Raw genomic sequence first — 21915 nt, forward strand, 5'->3', positions numbered from 1 at the left:
CAGAATATTGCACGAGAAAGTGAGGATCATTTCCCGACTTAGCAATTAGTCATTTTGCTTTCAGTTTTGTTTTTTTATCAACAGTTTGATAGGGACCACAGAAATTTTCGTAAGAATAACGTATGATCAACATGTTAGACACATAAAACCGCCCAACTCCCATTTTTTCCTGAAGGTGGCACTACTGCTATTAGTAGCCTTTAGTAACTCCTCGTAATGTATGTGTACAGGTTTACTTGCAAGATAATGTTCATTACTGAGAGGTTAATTATTATTTTCACACAGATCCTTTTTTTGCAAACAACCTTTAATAAACCTAAGAATTAGAGGTTATTTTCACTTAGGTGTCCCAACAAATCGTCTTCTTAAAAGCTTCTTTTGTTCCCCATGGCAACTACAGTGCATCTGGGGTCAACTTTGAAAGCTCTTCCCTCTGCTTCCGGGTCAAAGGAAGGTCATCAGCACATTGACAAAGATGAATGCAGCGCTGGTAAGAGAGAGAAATAGCATCCTTATTTATTTACAGACCAACAAATAAGGTTGTGCATGCATATACTGTATAAGTTCCATCAAAACTTAAACTAACCTGTTTCAGGCTTCCTTTTCCAGTACACAGCAAGTAGACAGCCAGTACTGGTACCGCCAGGCCGGATGACAGCGTCATCATCCAGCCCAGCACATTAACCCACCCCGGGTATGTGTAGGTTCGGTTAAATGTCAGGGGCTTGTAATTGGCCAAGGCGCCAATTAAGGATACCTGGGGAAAGAAGGACATTATGGAATAATTTAAATTAACACATAAATTCAGCACAGATGCAGATATAATTTTTATGCACCACATGGTGGAATACAGTAAAGTCCATGCACAGCTGTTTGTGCACGCAGGAATCTGTAAGATAATCAATACGTTTTTGTGACAGGTAACCAAATTGGTAGAGAAAGGACAAAATAGCAGACACCATGTATGGTTTGGGAAAGTATAATATAAAATAAGTGTGCTTTAAGTATGAAATGCCTCTTGGCTCTTGTGCTCAAGCCAGCAGCAAAAGGTGTCCACAACAGGACCAATAAAGCTGGCTCATTGTAATTTTCTGATGTAAAATCTGATTTCGTATTAGTAATTATGGTCATTATCAATGATCATTATCCATGTCAACAGAGACTAGCTAAAAAATCAGCCAATAAGCACAGCATCATACTGATATATTTTCAACTGGATTAATTAGAATCACTATGGGTCATACATGTGTGGAATTAACAGTGTCATCCTGTTTAAAAACTGTCAGAACCACTAATGAGAATAAGAGAGGAACTCACTGTGCATACTAGTGGTGTCAGATAGCGCCAGCAGAAACTGAAGAAGCGGCTGGGTCTCACTCCTGTCATGTCTTCAATTACATCACACATGCGCTCCGCTCCTGGAAGATGGAAAGGCACGTTTTCTATCTGGCGTAACTAGAGTAGTATAGTACTTTATTCATGTGTCACATTTAAATGTTTCAGATCATCAAAAGTGTGAAATTTGGCCGACTTTGCAAAATTGTTGTAGTTCATGGTTCATGGTCATGCCACAGCATATCAATAGGATTCAGGTCAGAACTTTGATTAGGCCACTCCAAAGTTTTCATTCTGTTTTTCTTCAGTCAGAGGTGAACTTGCTGGTGTGTTTTGGATTATTGTCATGTTGCAGAATCCACGTTGGTTTCAGCTTGAGGTCATGAACAGATAGAGGGACATTCTCCTTTTGTTAAACCGCAGAATTCATAATTCCATTAATCACAGCAAGTCTTTCAGGTCCTGAAGCACCAAAACAGCCCCTGACCATAAAACTATCACCGCCACCATATTTAACTGTTGGTATGATGTTCTTTTTCTGAAATGCAGTGTTACTTTTACAGATTTAATGAGACACACTCTCCAAAAATTTTCGTCTTGGCTCCCCATCCCTTTCTTATGTCATGAACACTGCCCTGATCGACAGGTAACTCCTGGGAAAATTCATCAATGTTTCATGTTTTCACTTATTGTGGTTCGCTGGAGTCCCAAAGGTTTAGAACCTTTTCCAGACTGATAGAGCTCAATTACTTTCTTTCTCATTTGTTCCTAATTTTCTTTGGATCTCAGCATGATGTCTGGCTTTTGATGATATTTTGGTCTACAACACTTTGTCAGGCAGGTCTTATTTAAGTGATTCATTTATTGAGGTGTGACAGTAATCCTTGACTAGTATATATTATTGTTTGATTATCTAAAACATTTAAAAAACTTAAAACAAGTAAGAAAGCACTTTTCCAAACCACTGCATATACAGCATAAGGACTTTCATAGAATTTACTGCAATTAATTATTATTTACCAAATATCCAGCCCATTATCAGACACTGAAGACTAGAGAGGAAGAGTTTGGAGGATGCATTCGTGCCATAGTAATCAAACACCTGCAGGACATAAATCCCACCCTGCAGAAAAAAAGGCTTATTCAATTATAGACACAAATCATACAACAGACCACAATATGTTGAATTTATATTTGGTTCTCTGATTACCTCTGTAACCATTAGTATACTCATGCTGAAGCAGAAGAGGCTGAAGACCAGCAGTAAAAGTTCTCTACGTCCAGGTCTACGCAGCACAGTGGGAGCCAGGTCAATCACTGGCATTATCACCCCCTCCATCATAACAAACTAGAATTTATGCATCAGTTAACAGTTAATATCTGTTTGTTTGTGTGTGTATTTATGTGTGTGTGTGTGTGTGTGTGTGTGTGTGTGTGTGTACACATTTTGATGCCACCTGTGAATCCAGGCCAAGCAATATAATCATGATGAAGAAGCATATCGCCCACAGCTGGGGTAAAGGCATCATGGCCACTGCCTGAGGGTACGCAATGAATGCCAGACCAGGACCTGTAAGAAGAAAAAAGTTATTCATGTAGCCACAAGCATAATTTATTTTGAACTATATTGATTACTCGTATTGTTTGTTTTATATAGATACTCCCAAGCCATTATAAGTACAGTACCTGACTCTGCAACTTCTGCAATGCCAACATTGTATTCATGAGCCATGAAGCCCAGCACTGAAAATACTGCAAATCCAGCCACCAAACTGGTAGCAGCGTTCAACAAACAGAGCCAGAAACAGTTCCTGCCAGAGAGGTTTGAATTTAGGATGCTAATTTGGGGATATTAAAGGGGTGTGGTTTGATTTAAGATTTTTGGGGACTGACGGGTTCTAAATCATACCTGTAGCAGTTGTTGTTGTATGGATTGTAACTCCCCAGTGAAATCAACACTCCTCCACCCACACCAAAAGAAAAGAAGACCTGAGTTACAGCCTCCATCCACACCTGCATGAAAACACACAAACCTATTATATGATTTCATTTTATTATCAAAAAAATAATTTTAAAAACTGGGTATAGTGAATGCAAACTCCACCCACTAAAGGTCCAAGCAATGATTCAAACTAACAACCATGGGGTTTGTGAGATTTGCATTTTATGTCGGAAAAGTTCTGGTTTGAATGCTTTAAAACTGACAACTCATACAGGCTGTTCAAAGTAACCTGGGGATCTAGAAGTGGGGTGAGTTCAGGCTTCAGATAGTACACAATCCCCTGCAGGGCACCAGGTAGAGTCAACCCTCTGATCAGCAACACCAGCAGCATCACGTATGGGAAAGTGGCTGTAAAATACACCACCTGAAAATAGAGATCCAGCATTTAAGGGTTAATCTGGAATTCACTGTGTTGCACCCCAGACTCTCTAACAGCCTCCAGGCTTATACTGGATCTGCTCATTTTAACTAAAGATTTCTGAGATGGGCACGTCTGATTTCCACTCAGCCAAAGAGGCAAACGTTTCCACACATTTTGTAATATAACTGTGTCACGGCTCGGACCGTGGATGATGTGCCAGGCTGTAGTTCCATGGATTCCATGTGGTTGCCCCTGTCACATTGGTAGGTTGGTAGGTCGGTAGGAGAGTGAGGCGCAGAGTACTTGATTATAAATACAAACAAAAGCGGCACAAGGGCTAAAACAAAGGAAACAAAGGATAAACAATTACAGACCCAAAGGCATGTGGCAATAAGGCCAGGAACATAAACTGGAACAAACCTAAGGTGAGTTATGTGCATGTCCACATCATTGTCGCATCCCATACTGGGTTCTGCTTCATGGTTCTTATGGAGCTGGGATGGATCAGGACTCCATAATCATGTGCAGGAGCACCCGTTGTGCTTAACCCTTAGCCCATGGGCGTCACAGCCCCTGATTATCTGACTGTCTGCACCTATTGTTGTGGCCCCCTCATTTTTAGTCTTTGTCGGGTTATTGAATGTTTGTCAATGTATTGTGTGTCTTTCTTACAAGTTACAAGTTTCTTACAACTTTCCTGTCTGCTTTCATTGTGAAAGTTTCTTCCTGTCTGCATCGACCCTGTCTCACTCTGTCTACATGCTCAAAATTAAAATTCTTGTAGTCATTGAAAGTTTACTATTGTTTCATTTTTACATTTGAATACTAAACACCAACCTTTCCTGTAGATTTCACACCTTTCCAAATGCAGAAGTAACAAATGACCCACATTGCAATGGCGCAGAGGAGGATCTCCCACCGAACACTGCCCAGTTTGTCAATGCCACCTGAGATCGCCAGCACACGCCGTCTGGAGATACGTTGTTTGTTAGAATATCTGGAATTCTGTTTGCATTCTCAGTGTCCTTAAAGCTTTCTTCTGTGTTTGATTTTATAAACTTACTCCCAGAATTCAATTGCTGGAGATGTCAAACTGCTGTTTATAGTCTGGTTATATTTGTTCAGTGCATCAAAGTCCTCACAATTTTCTACAGGAAGTGAAATATATTTTAGTTCATTATTCTTAATTTCTTGAAGCTGTTGCACTACTGTTATGTTGCTGTTGTTACCCATGCCAAGGTGTAGTCAGTGTTCATACCTGTGTTCCAGGTGTGGCCACAGCTGGCCCAGGGCAGTTTGGCGTAGAAAGAGAAGCACAGGTACAGAAGTGCCCAGGCAAGGATGACGATGTAAGACATGCAGTTATAGACCCTCATTATAACACCTGTGTAGCCAATGCCTTAGAGAACAACAGTACATTTGTTTCTAATGAATATTAGGCTATCTTCTTCAAATCTCCATTTAACAACATTTTTACAACACCCATATAGCCTATATATAACAGCAATAATACCACAAGCCCTGAAACCTTCACTGTGTTCATATATTAAACTTTACATAACTTGTATGTCAACAGCAAAGAAATAATTTCATTGTACAGAGAAATTTAATTTCTTCCATATACATGACAATAACTACTATGAATCCTTGAATTATTGAATATATTCAACAGATGAGAAATGAGAACAGATGAGAAAGATGAGAAAGTTTCTTCCCCACTCACCCTGAGCAATTGGGCACAACTTCTCCCAGCAGGTGATGCTTGCTTGCTGTGTGTACTGACCCATTGCACTCTCCAGAAGAAACAGGGGGATCCCACAGGTCACCACGACCACCACGTAGGGCACCAAGAAAGCACCTTGAAAATAAAATTCATTACAAAGTGACATACGTTTTAACAGATTATTTCTTATGTTGTCCATTTGTGTGTTCATAAGGTTAGAGTTGTGATTATAAAACATGATATTTAAATGTTCATACATTATGGCATCATATGCCATACAGTCCTTGTGGTATAGTATATAGCAACAAGATTAGTGTAAAATAAAGCAGTTCAATATATCTCAGTGTATCTTGTACATAACTTAGACTTACCTCCACCATTTCTGTAGCAGAGATATGGGAATCTCCAAACATTTCCTAATCCAACTATGTTCCCTGCGACAACCAGGAGAAATTCTATATTGCTATTCCATTGCCCTCTTTCCTTAATTTTCTTTCTCCTACCCTTAACCTCTTCACAGTTTACAAGTTCCATCTTCTTTAGTCTGGTCAGATTAAAGCTTCCTGTCCCTGATCTCAACGCTGGCTTTTCCAGTCATGACTATGAACTCAATCTAAGAAACATCTTAACTAAATCTACTTGTGTTCTAGGTGTGATCACAGATTGCCCAGGGCAGTTTGGCATGGAAGGAGAACAAAAGGTGTCTGTAATATTAATGTAATAATTTAATTGCAATATCAACAAACTGAATTAATTGAATTGTTGTTGCTTAATTTTTACATTTAAAATGTTGGTATCTGAAGCCCTTCGCTTTAGGGTCATATTGCTCGGTTCTGTTTTACCTAGATGTTGTCCTGGTGTCTGTGTGTGTTTGTGTGTGTGTTTCTTTTGTGACATTGAGAAAGCAAACAATATAATGTGGAAGGAAAGATTGTTCATTAAACTTTGTAAATTAGTCATCTCAGGCCAAGTGTACAGATGGTTCAGGAATTTTTGGCAGGTAAGAACACTTCAAATTAGAGTAGGGAAGAGCTTTTCGCAGAAATACCCAGAAAATGCAAAGCCTCAAGGCAGTACAGAGAGTCCTTTATTATTTTCTACAATGATAAATGATGTTTTTTGTATAGTTTTGTGAGATGGGCACGTCTGATTTCCACTCAGCCAAAGAGGCAAAAGTTTCCACACATTTTCTAATATGTGTCACAGCTTGGACCGTGTATGATGTGCCAGGCTGTAGTTCCATGGAGTCCATGTGGTTGTCCCTGTCACGTTGATAGGTCGGTAGAATAGTGCAGCGCAGAGATGGGACATTTTGGGAACCAAAGTACTTGTCTACTTTCATTGTGAAATTTTCCTCCTGTCTGCATCAAACCTGTTTCACTCTCCGTCTAAGTCAACATGCTCAAAATTAAAGTTCTTGTAGTCATTGAAAGTTTACTATTTCTAGTTTACTACTGTTTGATTTTTACATTTGAAGCCTAAACACCAACCTTTCCTGTAGACTTCACACCTTTCCAAATGCAGAAGTAACAAATGACCCACATGGCAATGGCGCAGAGGAGGATCTCCCACCGAACACTGCCCAGCTCCTCAATGCCACCTGAGATCGCCAGCACACGCCGTCTGGAGATACGTTGTTTGTTAGAATGTCTGGAATTCTGTTTGCATTTCCAGTGTACTTAAAGATTCCTTCTGTGTTTGACTTAAAAAACGTACTCCCAGAATTCAGTTGCTGGGGAGGTCGAGTTGGTGTTTATAGTCTGGTTATATTTGTTCAGTGCGTCAAAGTCCTCACAATTTTCTACAGGAAGTGAAATATATTTTAGTTCATTATTCTTAATTTATTGAAGCTGGTGCACTACTGTTATGCTGCTGTTGTTACACATGCCAAGGTGTAGTCAGTGTTCATACCTGTGTTCCAGGTGTGGCCACAGCTGGCCCAGGGCAGTTTGGCGTAGAAAGAGAAGCACAGGTACAGAAGTGCCCATGCAAGGATGATGACGTAAGAAATGCACTTATAGACCCTCATTATAATACCTGTGTAGCCGATCCCTTTGAGACAAAAAGTACATTTATTGTTTCTAATGAATATTAGGCTATCTTCTTCAAATCTCCATTCAAAAACATTTTTACAACACCCATATAGCCTAACAGCAATAATACCACAAGCACAGAAACCTTCACTGTGTTCATATATTAAATTTTACCTACCTTGTATGTGGACAGCAAAGAAAGAATTTCATTGTACAGAAAAATTTAATTTCTTCCATACACATGACAATAACTACTATGAATCCTTGAATAAATTGACCTGAACAGATGAGAAATTTTCTTCCCCACTCACACTGAGCAATTGGGCACTTCTCCCAGCAGGTGATGCTTGCTTGCTGTGTGTACTGACCCATCGCACTCTCCAGAAGAAACAGGGGGATCCCACAGGTCACCACAACCACCACGTAGGGCACCAAGAAAGCACCTTGAAAACTAAATTCAGTACAAAGTAATATATACATTTTAACAAAATCTTTCTTATGTTGTCCATTCGTGTGTATATAAGGTTAGAGTTGTGATTATGAAACATGATATTTAAATGTTCATACATTACTGCATCTTAAACCATACAGTCCTTGTGGTATAGACTACAGTAAAAAGATTAGTGTAAAATAAAGCAGTTCAATATATCTCAGTGTATCTTGTACATAACTTAGACTTACCTCCACCATTTCTGTAGCAGAGATATGGGAATCTCCAAACATTTTGTATAATTGTGAAAAAAATCGAAATGTAGTTCAGTTTCAATTTTATTTGTCATATGCAAGTAAACACAGGGAACAACATTACAGTAAAATGCAAGTCACTGCTAAAAACTGCTAAAAAGTTTTAAGTTTACAAGGTAGAAAGAAAATAAATTGGCAATATCAAATTTGTCACTTCACAAGAAGTCATAAGTTCTAAGTTTACAAGAAAATATATGATATGTGAGATATGAAGAAGTAAGACAGTAACAATTTTCATGTGGGAGGGTAGAACAGGCAGATGAGGCAAACTGACAATACTGAGCAGCAAGTAAATGACAGTTATAGCACGTAGAGTGTAGATGCACGTTCCAGTCAGTATTTAAGTGTGTACGTACAGTTTGTGTGTGAGTAACACAATGTGGGTGTAATGTTGGTGTTCAGGTGTTGCTGTGGAAAAGTAAAAAAAAATGAGGGTAAGTCCTATAGTCCAAGCAGCTAGATTCAGTTCTTAAATGGTTAAATCCTAATCAATTTCAGGCAATTACGACTTTAATTTGTATAAAATTGAAGGTGAGGAAAACCTCAATAAACCAAAATGCGTCTGACTAGTTCCATGCAGCAGCACAGTTCTACATTGGTTTTGAATCATATGCTCACTTTGTGCGGAAGCTACTGAAAAAAAAGAGATAATTTTCCACAATTTTTAAAAATATTAATATAAAATATGGTTAGGTATTAGGTAAAACAGAAGTCTTTGTGGAGGGTTGTGCTTAGTGAATATCTGAATATCTGTTGAATTTTCCAACATGAAACTACTGTAACTTCACCGCAGAGTTCTACTTTCAGTCAGATTGTCTCTTCCCTGTCTGTATTCTCCCTGTCTCTAGGTCAGCGTGGGCTCTTCTGTTTTAGGGTTTAGCTCATGTCTTAGTTTGGTCCCCTGTTCTCTGTCTGTGTTCGTGTCATGACACTCATCACCATCAGCTTGGCTTCATGGTAGAACTAGACCACCGCTGAAGCTTATCTGTGTTTGTTGTCTATCTTTCTGCTATTTATTTGTTTAATTGTTATTTATTATTTAATCATCTGTTTAATTATATGGACTCTCACTGGGTTGACCAGCCTTTTTCCCTTATTTCCTTTTAGAGTATGTTCTCGGCCCTTAAAACCTCTGAAAACAGCCTCATCACAAACCTCATCACAACCACCATAAAGAGCACAAGAAATGTCTGTTTATTTGTCGTACAAACATATTACGTATTTGTACTAAAGCAGTGTGAAGCACTGTGTACCATCCTGAATTGGGTTTGAATTTATTCAAAGAAACAAGCACACATGGAAATTACAGTAAGACAGGTTCATATTTGTCAGTCTAAATGTGTTGACTAATCTGAACACAAAATGATTTTCTGCTTTTTGTAACTGTATGAACATATTGATGACTGTAAGTTCTTGCTTTTAATTTTTATTAATTCTAGTGTTCTTTATGTGTAAATTTGAGGAGTCCAAGAATTAATTTTTTTCTGTATCCTTGAACTGTACTTTAGACTTTTAGTTCCTTTTTTTGCAGCCAGTTACTACTGTTATATAAAATAGCAGTAATACAGGAATTGTTTAAATTACAGTCTATTGCTTTGTAAAGAGTTGTTCTTTTGGAAAACATACCTTAACCGTTCTTGCAGCGGAGGAAGGGGAACTTCTACACATTTCTAACCCAACTATAAAATATCAAGCAAACTAAGCTACACTTTGAACCAAAACAGACCTTACATGGGGTGGAAGTCAAGGGGCCAGTGCTAAGCAAGCAGTAGATCTTATGTCCCCTGATATCTTCACTACTTTAGTTAACTTCACCCTTTCTGTAATATTTATTTAGTTTATCATTGAGCTGTTTTTACATTTACAGACAAGTTTGACTGTTCAGAGCTCCACATACTGCATTATTACCTGGCTGCTTCAGTTCCAGTGGTAACTAATGGTTCTGTGTTCTGTGGTTCTGTGGTTCTTGTGCCGTCCTCCGTGTTTTGGGGATTGTGGAGTGTAGCGATCAGAATTGTAATTTGGTTGCTGTTGGACTATCCAGTCAAAGTTCCTAGTTTGTCACTTGGACAGTCTTGCATCTCACTGTCCCAACAAAAAACTGAGTAGGTGCGCTGCCTGTTCATCATTTTTATTGCATGGTATGGAGTTGGGAGTGATCTGCAAAACTATCAGACACTTTGTTATTTCCTATTGCAGTTTGTAGTAATTTGACTCTCTGTGATTTTCTGTTCCTTTTACTTGGAATGATCATACAATTTACATGTTTTAGTGGATTTGAGACAATCCTAAATATTTGAGTTTATAATTATTCCACCCATGAAAACAGTTCACCCTATACTAGACTGATACCCTGTTCATGGGCACGTCCTGCAGCTAGTTTCCAGCTTCCCTGCAGTACTGACCAGAATGAGCAGGTTCCACAGCTGGAACCAGCATTTGTCAGAATATTGCACAAGAAAGTGAGGATCATTTCCCGACTCAATTAACATAAACAATTTGATTGATATAAAATGTGTTGAAATAAGTCATTTTGCTTTCAGTGTTGTTTTAATGTTTCTTTATCAACAGTTTCACAGGTGCCGCAGAAACTTTCTTAAAAATGTCATGAATTTATTTTTTGAACAGAAGAAAGATACTTGATCAAAATGTTAGACACATAAAACTTGAACAGCCCCCTTTTTTCCTGAAGGTGGCACTACTGCTGTTAGTAGCCTTTAGTAACTCCTCATGATTAACTTTTATTATGGTATCTCTAAGATAATAGACAGATTTACTTGCAAGATAATGCTCATTACTCAGATGTTAGTTAATATTTTCACACTGATGCAAACAACTTTTAATAAACCAAAGAATTCTAGATTATTTTCTCTTAGGTGTCCCAACATCTTCTTAAAAGCTTTATTTGTTCCCCACGGCAACTACATTGCATCTGGGTTCAACTTTGAAAGCTCTTCCCTCTGCTTCCGGGTCAAAGGAAGGTCATCAGCACATTGACAAAGATGAATGCAGCGCTGGTAAGAGAGAGAAATACCATCATTATTTATTTACAGACCAGACCAACAAATAAACTTGTACATGCATATATAAATTCCATCAAAACTTAAACTAACCTGTTTCAGGCTTCCTTTTCCAGTACACAGCAAGTAGACAGCCAGTACTGGTACAGCCAGGCTGGACGACAGCATCATTATCCATCCCAGCACATTCACCCACACCGGGTATGTGTAGGTTCGGTTAAATGTCAGGGGCTTGTAATTGGCCAAGGAGCCAACGAAGGATGCCTGGGGAAAGAAGGACATTATGGAATAATTTAAAGTCACACATAAATTCAGCACTCATAGACAAATGCAGTTAGGAATTTTAAGCACCACATGTTGGATTACAGTAAAGTCCATGCACAGCTGTTTGTGCATGCAGGCTCTCTGCTCTTGTGCTCAAGCCAGGCAACAACTGGACCAATAAAGCTGGCTCATTATAATTTTCTGATGTAAAATCTGATTTCTTTTTTGTAATGAATAAGGTCATTATCCATGTCAACGGAGACTAGCTAAAAAATAAGTGCAGCATCATACTGATATATTTTCAACTGGATTAATTAGAATGGCTATGGGTCATACATGTGTGGAATTAACAGTGTCATCCTGTTTAAAAAATGTCAGAACCACTAATGAGAATAAGAGAGGAACTCACTGTGCATACTAGTGGTGTCAGATAGCGCCAGCAGAGACTGAAGAAGCGGCTGGGTCTCACTCCTGTCATGTCTTCAATTGCATCACACATGCGCTCCGCTCCTGGAAGATGGAAAGGCACGTTTTCTATCTGGCGTAACTAGAGTAGTATAGTACTTTATTCATGTGTCACATTTAAATGTTTCAGATCATCAAAAGTGGGAATTTTGAACAACAAAATTGTTGTACTTCATGGTCATGCCACAGCATCTTAATAGGATTCAGGTCAGAACTTCGATTAGGCCACTCCAAAGTTTTCATTCTGTTTTTCTTCAGCCAGTCAGAGGTGAACTTGCTGGTGTGTTTTGGATCATTGTCATGTTGCAGAATCCACGTTGGTTTCAGTTTGAGGTCATGGACAGATAGAGGGACATTCTCCTTCATGGTGTTTTGTTAAACTGCAGAAATCCTAATTCCATTAATCACAGCAAGTCTTTCAGGCCATGAAACAGCAAAACAGCCCCTGACCATAAAAAATATGTTGGTATGATGTTCTTTTTCTGATGTTCTTTTTCTGAAATGCAGTGATTCTTTTTGCTCAGCAGTGCTTTTCGTCTTGGCTCCCCATCCCTTTCTCTTGTCATGAACTCTGCCCCGATCGACAGGTAACTCCTGGGAAAGTTCACCACTGTTACATGTTTTCACTAATTGTGGTTCGCTGGGAGTCCCAAAGGTTTAGAAACGGCTTCATAACCTTTTCCAGACTGATAGAGCTCAATTACTTTCTTTCTCATTTGTTCCTAATTTTCTTTGGATCTCAGCATGATGTCTGGTTTTTGAGGATATTTTGGTGTACATCACTTTGTCAGGCAGGTCTTATTTACATGATTCATTTATTGAGCTGTGACAGTAATCTTTGACTAGTATACATTAAAGGCCAAAAGTTTGGACACACCTTCTCATTCAATGTGTTGTCTTTGTTTTCATGACCTTTTGCATTGGTAGATTCTCACTGAAGGCATCAAAACTATGAATGAACACATGTGGAGTTATGTACTTAACAAAAAGTGGAGATCTAGCCTCCACAGTCACTGGACCTGAACCCAATCCAGATGGTTTGGGGTGAGCTGGACAGTAGAGTGAAGGCAAAGTGCTAAACACCTCTGGGAACTCCAAGACTGTTGGAAAACCACTTCAGGTGACGACTTCTTGAAGCTAATCGAGAGAATGCCAAGTGTGTGCAAAGCAGTAATCACAGCATGCCTTCAGTGAGAATCTACCAACGTAAATGTTCATGTAAATAAAGAAAACACCTTGAAATAGAAGGTGTGTCCAAACTTTTGGCCTGTACTGTATATTATTTTTTGATGATCTGAAACATTTAAACAACATAAAACCATTAATTAAACAGAGAAGGCACACCACTGCATTTACAGCATAAGGACGTTCTTTGATTTTACTGCAATTATTTATTATTTACCAAATATCCAGCCCATTGTGAGACACTGAAGACTAGAGAGGAAGAGTTTGGAAGATGCATTCATGCCATAGTAATCAAAGACCTGCAGGACATACATCCCACCCTACAGGGAAAAGGCTTATTTATAGACAAGCAATTATAGACACAAATCATACAAATGACTACAATCAGATTAACTTTATATTTGGTGCTCTGATCACCTCTGTAATCATTAGGATACTTATGCTGAAGCAGAAGAGGCTGAAGACCAGCAGTAAAAGTTCTCTTCGTCCAGGTCTGCGCAGCACAGTGGGAGCCAGGTCAATCACTGGCATTATCACCCCCTCCATCATAACAAACTAGAGTTTATGCATCCAACAGTTAATATCTGTTTGTTTGTTTGTTAGTGTGTGTATTTATGTGTGTGTGTGTGTGTGTACACATTTTGATGCCACCTGTGAATCCAGGCCAAGCAATATAATCATGATGAAGAAGCATATCGCCCACAGCTGGGGTAAAGGCATCATGGCCACTGCCTGAGGGTACGCAATGAATGCCAGACCAGGACCTGTAAGAAGAAAAAAGTTATTCATGTAGCCACAAGCATTATCTATTTTGAACACTATTGATTACTTATATTGTTTGTTTTATATAGATACTCCCAAGCCATTATAAGTACAGTACCTGACTCTGCAACTTCTGCAATGCCAACATTGTATTCATGAGCCATGAAGCCCAGCACTGAAAATACTGCAAATCCAGCCACCAAACTGGTAGCAGCGTTCAACAAACAGAGCCAGAAACAGTTCCTGCCAGAGAGGTTCGGATTTAGGATGCTAATTTATGTATATTAGAGGGGTGCGGTTTGATTTGAGATTTTTGAGGACTGACTGGTTCTAAATCATACCTGTAGCAGTTGTTGTTGTATGGATTGTAGCTGCATAGTGAAGCCAACAGTCCTCCACCCACACCGAAGGAGAAGATGACCTGAGTTACAGCCTCCATCCACACCTGCATGAAAACACACAGACCTGTTATATGATGTATTTTTATCAAAAGATATTTTTAAAAACTCGGTATATAGAATACAAACTCCACCCACTCAAGGTCCAAGTAATGATTCAAACTAACAACCATGGGGTTTGTGAGATCTACATTTTATCTTGGAAAAGTTCTGTTTTGAATGCTTTGACATCTCATACATGTTGTTCAAAGTAACCTGAGGATCTAGAAGTGGGGTGAGGTCAGGCTTCAGATAGTACACAATCCCCTGCAGGGCACCAGGCAGAGTCAACCCTCTGATCAGCAACACCAGCAGCATCACGTATGGGAAAGTGGCTGTAAAATACACCACCTGAAAATAGAGCAACCAGATCCAGCATTTTGGGGTTAATCAGGATTTCACTGTGTTGCACCCAGACGCTCTAACAGCATCCAGGCTTATATTGGATCTGCTCATTTTAACTAAAGGTTTGTGAGATGTCTGATCAGCCAAAGAGGCAAACGTTTCCAATCATTTTATAACATAACTGTGTCACAGCTCAGACCGTGGAGGATGTGCCAGGTTGTAGTTACATGGAGTCCATGTGGTTGCCATGGTCGGTAGAAGAGTGAGGCGCAGAGATGGGAAATTTTGGAAAAGTACTTGATTATAAATACAAACAAAAGTGGCACAAGGGCTAAAACAAAGGAAACAAAGGATAAACAATTACAGACCCAAAGGCATGTGGCAATAAGGCCAGTAACATAAACTGGAACAAACCTAAGGAGAGTTATGTGCATGTCCACATCAATGTTGCAGCCCATACTGGGTGCTGCTTCACAGTTCTTATGGAGCTGGGATGATCAGGACTCCCATGGGCATCACAGTCCCGGATTACCTGACTGTCGGCACCTGTTGTTGTATAATGGCCCCCTCATTTTTAGTCCTTGTTGGGTCATTGAATGTTTGTCCATGTTTTACGTGTCTTTGTTACAAGTTAATCCCCCGTCTTGTGAATTCATGCTTTCTTGTCTGCCTTTATTGTGAAAGTTTTCTTCCTGTCTGCAGCAAACCGGTTTCACTCTCCGTCTACATGCTCAAAATGAAAATTCTCGTAGTCATTGAAAATTTACTATTTCCAGTTTACTATTGTTTCATTTTTACAACTGAATCCTAAACACCAACCTTTCCTGTAGACTTCACACCTTTCCAAATGCAGAAATAACAAATGACCCACATGGCAATGGCGCAGAGGAGGATCTCCCACCGAACACTGCCCAGCTCCTCAATTCCACCTGAGATCGCCAGCACACGCCGTCTGGAGATACGTTGTTTGTTAGAATGTCTGGAATTTTGTTTGCATTTCCAGTGTACTTAAAGATTCCTTCTGTGTTTGACTTTAAAAACTTACTCCCAGAATTCAGTTGCTGGGGAGGTCGAGTTGGTGTTTATAGTCTGGTTATATTTGTTCAGTGCGTTAAAGTCCTCACAAGTTTCTACAGGAAGTGAAATATATTTTAGTTCATTATTCTTATTTTTTTGATGTTGTTGCACTACTGTTATGCTGCTGTTGTTACACATGCCAAGGTGTAGTCAGTGTTCATACCTGTGTTCCAGGTGTGGCCACAGCTGGCCCAGGGCAGTTTGGCGTAGAAAGAGAAGCACAGGTACAGAAGAGCCCATGCAAGGATGATGACGTAAGACATGCAGTTATAGACCCTCATTATTATACCCGTGTAGCCGATCCCTTAGAGACAAACAGTACATTTATTGTTTCTAATGAATATTAGGCTATCTTCTTCAAATCTCCATTCAAAAATATTTTTACAACACCAATGTAGCCTAACAGCAATAATACCACAAGCACAGAAACCTTCACTGTGTTCATTTAATAAACTTTACCTACCTTGTATGTGGACAGCAAAGAAAGAATTTCATTATAAAGAAATTATAAATTTGATTTCTTCCATGCACATGACAATAACTACCATGAATCCTTAAATTCTTGAATATATTGACCTGAACAGATGAGAAAGTTTCTTCCCTACTCACCCTGAGCAATTGGGCACAACTTCTCCCAGCAGGTGATGCTTGCTTGCTGTGTGTACTGACCCATCGCACTCTCCAGAAGAAACAGGGGGATCCCACAGGTCACCACAACCACCACATAGGGCACCAAGAAAGCACCTTGAAAAGAAAATTCATTACAAAGTAATATATACGTTTTAACTAAATGTTTCTTATGTTGTCCGTTCGTGTGTACATAAGGTTAGAGTTGTGGTTATAAAACATGATATTTAAATGTTCATACATTACTGCATCATAAACCATAAAGTCCATGTGGTATAGACTACAGTAACAAGATTAGTGTAAAATAAAGCAGTTCAATATATCACAGTGTATCTTGTACATAATTTAGACTTACCTCCACCATTTCTGTAGCAGAGATATGGGAATCTCCAAACATTTCCTAATCCAACTATGTTCCCTGCGACAACCAGGAAAAATTCTATATTGCTATTCCATTGCCCTCTTTTTTTAATTTTCTTTCTCCTACCCTCAACCTCTTCACAGTTCACAAGTTCCATCTTCTTTAGTCTGGTCTGATTAAAGCTTCCTGTCCCTGATCTCAATGCTGGCTTTTCCAGTCATGACTATGAACTCAATCTAAGAAACATCTTAACTAAATCTACTTGTGTTCTAGGTGTGATCACAGATTGCCCAGGGCAGTTTGGCATGGAAAGAGAACAAAAGGTGTCTGTTATATTAATTTAATAATTTAATTGCAATATCAATAAACTGAATTAATTGAATTGTTGTTGTTTCATTTTTACATTTAAAATGTTGGTATCTGAAGCCCTTCACTTTAGGGTCATATTGCTCGGTTCTGTTTTACCTAGATGTTGTCCTGGTGTCTGTGTGTGTTTGTGTGTGTGTTTCTTTTGTGACATTGAGAAAGCAAACAATATAATGTGGAAGGACGGATTGTTAATTAAACTTTGTAAATTACTCATCTCAGGCCAAGTGTACAGATGGTTCAGGAATTTTTGGCAGGTAAGAACACTTCAAATTAGAGTAGGGAAGAGCTTTTCGCAGAAATACCCAGAAAATGTAAAGCCTCAAGGCAGTACAGAGAGTCCTTTATTATTTTCTACAATGATAAATGATGTTTTTTGTATTGTTTTGTGAGATGGGCACGTCTGATTTCCACTCAGCCAAAGAGGCAAAAATTTTCCACACATTTTCTAATATGTGTCACAGCTCGGACCGTGTATGATGTGCCAGGCTGTAGTTCCATGGAGTCCATGTGGTTGTCCCTGTCACGTTGATAGGTCGGTAGAATAGTGCGGCGCAGAGATGGGACATTTTGGGAACCAAAATACTTGTCTACTTTCATTGTGAAAGTTTTCTTCCTGTCTGCATCAAACCTGTTTCACTCTCCGTCTAAGTCAACATGCTCAAAATTAAAGTTCTTGTAGTCATTGAAAGTTTACTATTTCTAGTTTACTACTGTTTGATATTTACATTTGAAGCCTAAACACCAACCTTTCCTGTAGACTTCACACCTTTCCAAATGCAGAAGTAACAAATGACCCACATGGCAATGGCGCAGAGGAGGATCTCCCACCGAACACTGCCCAGCTCCTCAATACCACCTGAGATTGCCAGCACACGCCGTCTGGAGATACGTTGTTTGTTAGAATGTCTGGAATTCTGTTTGCATTTCCAGTGTACTTAAAGATTCCTTCTGTGTTTGACTTAAAAAACTTACTCCCAGAATTCAGTTGCTGGAGAGGTCGAGTTGGTGTTTATAGTCTGGTTATATTTGTTCAGTGCGTCAAAGTCCTCACAACTTTCTACAGGAAGTGAAATATATTTTAGTTCATTATTCTTAATTTATTGAAGCTGTTGCACTACTGTTATGCTGCTGTTGTTACACATGGCAAGATGTAGTCAGTGTTCATACCTGTGTTCCAGGTGTGGCCACAGCTGGCCCAGGGCAGTTTGGCGTAGAAAGAGAAGCACAGGTACAGAAGTGCCCATGCAAGGATGATGACGTAAGAAATGCACTTATAGACCCTCATTATAATACTTGTGTAGCCGATCCCTTTGAGACAAACAGTACATTTATTGTTTCTAATGAATATTAGGCTATCTTCTTCAAATCTCCATTCAAAAACATTTTTACAACACCCATATAGCCTAACAGCAATAATACCACAAGCACAGAAACCTTCACTGTGTTTATATATTAAACTTTACCTAACTTGTACATGGACAGCAAAGAAAGAATTTCATTTTACAGAGAAATTTAATTTCTTCCATACACATGACAATAACTACTATGAATCCTTGAATAAATTGACCTGAACAGATGAGAAAGTTTCTTCCCCACTCACCCTGAGCAATTGGGAACTTCTCCCAGCAGGTGATGCTTGCTTGCTGTGTGTACTGACCCATCGCACTCTCCAGAAGAAACAGGGGGATCCCACAGGTCACCACAACCACCACGTAGGGCACCAAGAAAGCACCTTGAAAACTAAATTCAGTACAAAGTAATATATACGTTTTAACAAAATCTTTCTTATGTTGTCCGTTAGTGTGTACATAAGGTTAGAGTTGTGGTTATGAAACATGATATTTAAATGTTCATACATTACTGCATCTTAAACCATAAAGTCCTTGTGGTATAGACTACAGTAACAAGATTAGTGTAAAATAAAGCAGTTCAATATATCTCAGTGTATCTTGTACATAACTTAGACTTACCTCCACCATTTCTGTAGCAGAGATATGGGAATCTCCAAACATTTCGTATAATTGTGAAAAAAATCGAAATGTAGTTCAGTTTCAATTTTATTTGTCATATGCAAGTTAACACAGGGAAAAACATTACAGTAAAATGCAAGTCACTGCTAAAAACTGCTAAAAAGTTTTAAGTTTACAAGGTAGAAAGAAAATAAATTGGCAATATGAAATTTGTCACTTCACAAGAAGTCATAAGTTCTAAGTTTACAAGAAAATATATGAGATGTGAGATATGAAGAAGTAAGACAGTAACAATTTTCATGTGGGAGGGTAGAATAGGCTGATGAGGCAAAATGACAATACTGAGCAGCAAGTACAATGACAGTTATAGCACGAGTGTGCTATATGCGTGTTCCAGTCAGTATTTAAGTGTGTGCACGTACAGTTTGTGTGTGAGTAACACAATGTGGGTGTAATGTTGGTGTTCAGGTGTTGCTGTGGAAAAGTCGAATAAAATGAGGGTAAAAACTGTTCTTAAGTCCTATAGTCCAAGCAGCTAGATTTAGTTCTTAAACGGTTAAATCCTAATCAATTTCAGGCATTACGACTTTAATTTGTATAAAATTGAAGGTGAAGAAAACCTCAATAAACCAAAATGCGTCTGACTAGTTCCATGCAGCAGCACAGCTCTACATTGGTTTTGAATCATATGCTCACTTTGTGTGGAAGCTACTGAAAAAAAAGAGATAATTTTCCACAATTTCTTAAAATATTAATATAAAATATGGTTAGGTATTAGGTAAAACAGAAGTCTTTGTGGAGGGTTGTGCTTAGTGAATATCTGAATATCTGTTGAATTTTCCAACATGAAACTACTGTAACTTCACAGCAACGTCTGAGTTCTACTTTCAGTCTCTTCCCTGTCTGTGTTCTCCCTGTCTCTAGGTCAGCGTGGGCTCTTCTGTTTTAGGGTTCAGCTCATGTCTTAGTTTGGTCCCCTGTTCTCTGTCTGTGTTCGTGTCATGACACTCATCACCATCAGCCTGGCTTCATGGTAGAACTAGACCACTGCTGAAGCTTATCTGTGTTTGTTGTCTATCTTTCTGCTATTTATTTGTTTAATTTTTATTTATTATTAAATCATCTGTTTAATTATATGGTCTCGCACTGGTTTTCCCTTATTTCCTTTTAGAGTATGTTCTCGGCCCTTAAAACCTCTTAAAACGGCCCTTAAAACCTCATCACAACCACCATAATAAAGAGCACAAGAAATGTCTGTTCATTTGTCGTACAAACATATTACGTATTTGTACTAAAGCAATGTGAAGCACTTTGTACCATCCTGAATTGGGTTTGAATTTATTCAAAGAAACAAGCACACATGGAAATTACAGTAAGACAGGTTCATATTTGTCAGTCTAAATGTGTTGACTAATCTGAACACAAAAAGATTTTCTGCTTTTTCTAACTGTATGAACATATTGATGACTGTAAGTTCTGGCTTTTAATTTTTATTAATTTTTATTAATCTAGTGTTCTTTATGTGTAAATTTGAGGAGTCCAAGAATTAATTTTTTTCTGTATCCTTGAACTGTACTTTAGACTTTTAGTTCCTTTTTTTGCAGCCAGTTACTACTGTTATATAAAATAGCAGTAATACAGGAATTGTTTAAATTACAGTCTATTGCTTTGTAAAGAGTTGTTCTTTTGGAACCTTCACCGTTCTTGCAGCAGAGGAAGGGGAACTTCTACACATTTCTAGCCCAACTATGTTTACATTCTCAGTCAAGAGAAATTCTGTGATGCTTGCCTTGCTTTTCTGTTCCTCACACTCAGCTGCTTCTCCTTCCATGAGCTCCATCTTCCTCTAACTGGTCTGATTATTGCTGTAATGTCAGCTGCACCTAGTTCTGTCAGTCAAAATATCAAGCAAACTAAGTTACACTTTGAACCAAAACAGACCTTACATGGGGTGGAAGTCAAGGGGCCAGTGCTAAGCAAGCAGAAGATCTTATGTCCCCTGATATCTTCACTACTTTAGTTAACTTCACCCCTTCTGTAATATTTATTTAGTTTATCATTGAGCTGTTGCAACATTTACAGACAAGTTTGACTGTTCAGAGCTCCATAAACTGCATTATGACCTGGCTGCTTCAGTTCCAGTGGTAACTAATGGTTCTCCTATAGAGGGGAGTTCTGTGGTTCTTGTGCCGTCCTCCGTGTTTTGGGGATTGTGGAGTGTAGCGATAAGAATTGTAATTTGGTTGCTGTTGGACTATCCAGTCAAAGTTCCTAGTTTGTCACTTGGACAGTCTTGCATCTCACTGTCCCACCAAAAAACTGAGTAGGTGCGCTGCCTGTTCATCAATTTTATTGCATGGTATGGAGTTGGGAGTGATCTGCAAAACTATCAGACACTTTGTTATTTCCTATTGCAGTCTGTAGTAATTTGACTCTCTGTGATTTTCTGTTCCTTTTACTTGGAATGATCGTACAACAATGATCGTTACATGTTTTAGTGGATTTGAGAAAATCCTAAATATTTGAGTTTATAGTTATTACACCCATGAATACAGTTCACCCTATACTAGACTGATACCCTGTTCATGGGCACGTCCTGCAGCTAGTTTCCAGCTACCCTGCAGTACTGACCAGAATGAGCAGGTTCCACAGTTGGAACCAGCATTTGCCAGAATATTGCACAAGAAAGTGAGGATCATTTCCCGACTTAGCAATTAACATAAAAAATTTGATTGATATAAAAAGTGTTGAAATAAGTAATTTTGCTTTCAGTGTTGTTTTAATGTTTCTTTATCAACAGTTTCACAGGGGCGGCAGAAACTTTCTTAAAAATGT

The 21915-nt window shown here is 38.8% G+C and overlaps 2 protein-coding genes across 4 annotated transcripts; both read right to left on the reverse strand.

Annotated features, from left to right (window-relative positions):
- Positions 1-288: 288 nt before the first annotated feature.
- On the reverse strand, positions 289-6063 carry LOC114801990 (sodium- and chloride-dependent GABA transporter 2-like). The gene is made up of 14 exons (XM_029000562.1): positions 5793-6063; positions 5422-5556; positions 4957-5097; positions 4762-4846; positions 4536-4668; positions 3567-3701; positions 3245-3348; positions 3022-3146; positions 2793-2905; positions 2546-2683; positions 2356-2458; positions 1318-1418; positions 587-757; positions 289-487 (listed from the first exon to the last, which is right to left on the reverse strand). Exons 1-14 carry the CDS (start codon positions 5953-5955, stop codon positions 395-397), a joined length of 1740 nt encoding a protein of 579 aa, XP_028856395.1. The 5' UTR covers positions 5956-6063; the 3' UTR covers positions 289-394.
- A 4680-nt stretch (positions 6064-10743) lies between these two features.
- LOC114801986 (sodium- and chloride-dependent GABA transporter 2-like) lies at positions 10744-19101 on the reverse strand. Of its 3 annotated transcripts, XM_029000555.1 has the most exons (15): positions 16868-17037; positions 16736-16798; positions 16363-16497; positions 15917-16057; positions 15722-15806; positions 15496-15628; positions 14548-14682; positions 14236-14339; positions 14013-14137; positions 13784-13896; positions 13550-13687; positions 13350-13452; positions 11892-11992; positions 11312-11482; positions 10744-11212 (listed from the first exon to the last, which is right to left on the reverse strand). In XM_029000555.1, exons 1-15 carry the CDS (start codon positions 16896-16898, stop codon positions 11120-11122), a joined length of 1671 nt encoding a protein of 556 aa, XP_028856388.1. In that variant the 5' UTR covers positions 16899-17037; the 3' UTR covers positions 10744-11119. The 3 variants fall into 3 exon arrangements, with proteins under 3 accessions (XP_028856388.1, XP_028856389.1, XP_028856387.1); XM_029000556.1 differs by lacking the exons at positions 16736-16798; positions 16868-17037 and adding an exon at positions 19081-19101; XM_029000554.1 differs by having other exon boundaries at positions 16736-17033.
- Positions 19102-21915: the final 2814 nt, after the last annotated feature.

Source organism: Denticeps clupeoides, chromosome 13 (assembly GCF_900700375.1).
Source record: "Denticeps clupeoides chromosome 13, fDenClu1.1, whole genome shotgun sequence".
Lineage (NCBI taxonomy): Eukaryota > Metazoa > Chordata > Actinopteri > Clupeiformes > Denticipitidae > Denticeps > Denticeps clupeoides.

Bases quoted from the DNA above. Each gene is read 5' to 3' on its own strand.
- LOC114801990 (XM_029000562.1), bottom strand. From the start codon at position 5,955: ATGGAACTTGTAAACTGTGAAGAGGTTAAGGGTAGGAGAAAGAAAATT. The intron at 2,459-2,545 runs GTAATCAGAGAA...TTTTTTCTGCAG, and splicing joins GTATACTAATGGTTACAGAG to GGTGGGATTTATGTCCTGCA. The intron at 758-1,317 runs GTGAGTTCCTCT...TTCTTTCCCCAG, and splicing joins TGACACCACTAGTATGCACA to GTATCCTTAATTGGCGCCTT.
- LOC114801986 (XM_029000554.1), bottom strand. From the start codon at position 16,898: ATGGAACTTGTGAACTGTGAAGAGGTTGAGGGTAGGAGAAAGAAAATT. The intron at 15,629-15,721 runs GTAAGTTTTTAA...ACGTATCTCCAG, and splicing joins CCAGCAACTGAATTCTGGGA to ACGGCGTGTGCTGGCGATCT. The intron at 14,340-14,547 runs GTTACTTTGAAC...GTTTTCATGCAG, and splicing joins CCCCACTTCTAGATCCTCAG to GTGTGGATGGAGGCTGTAAC.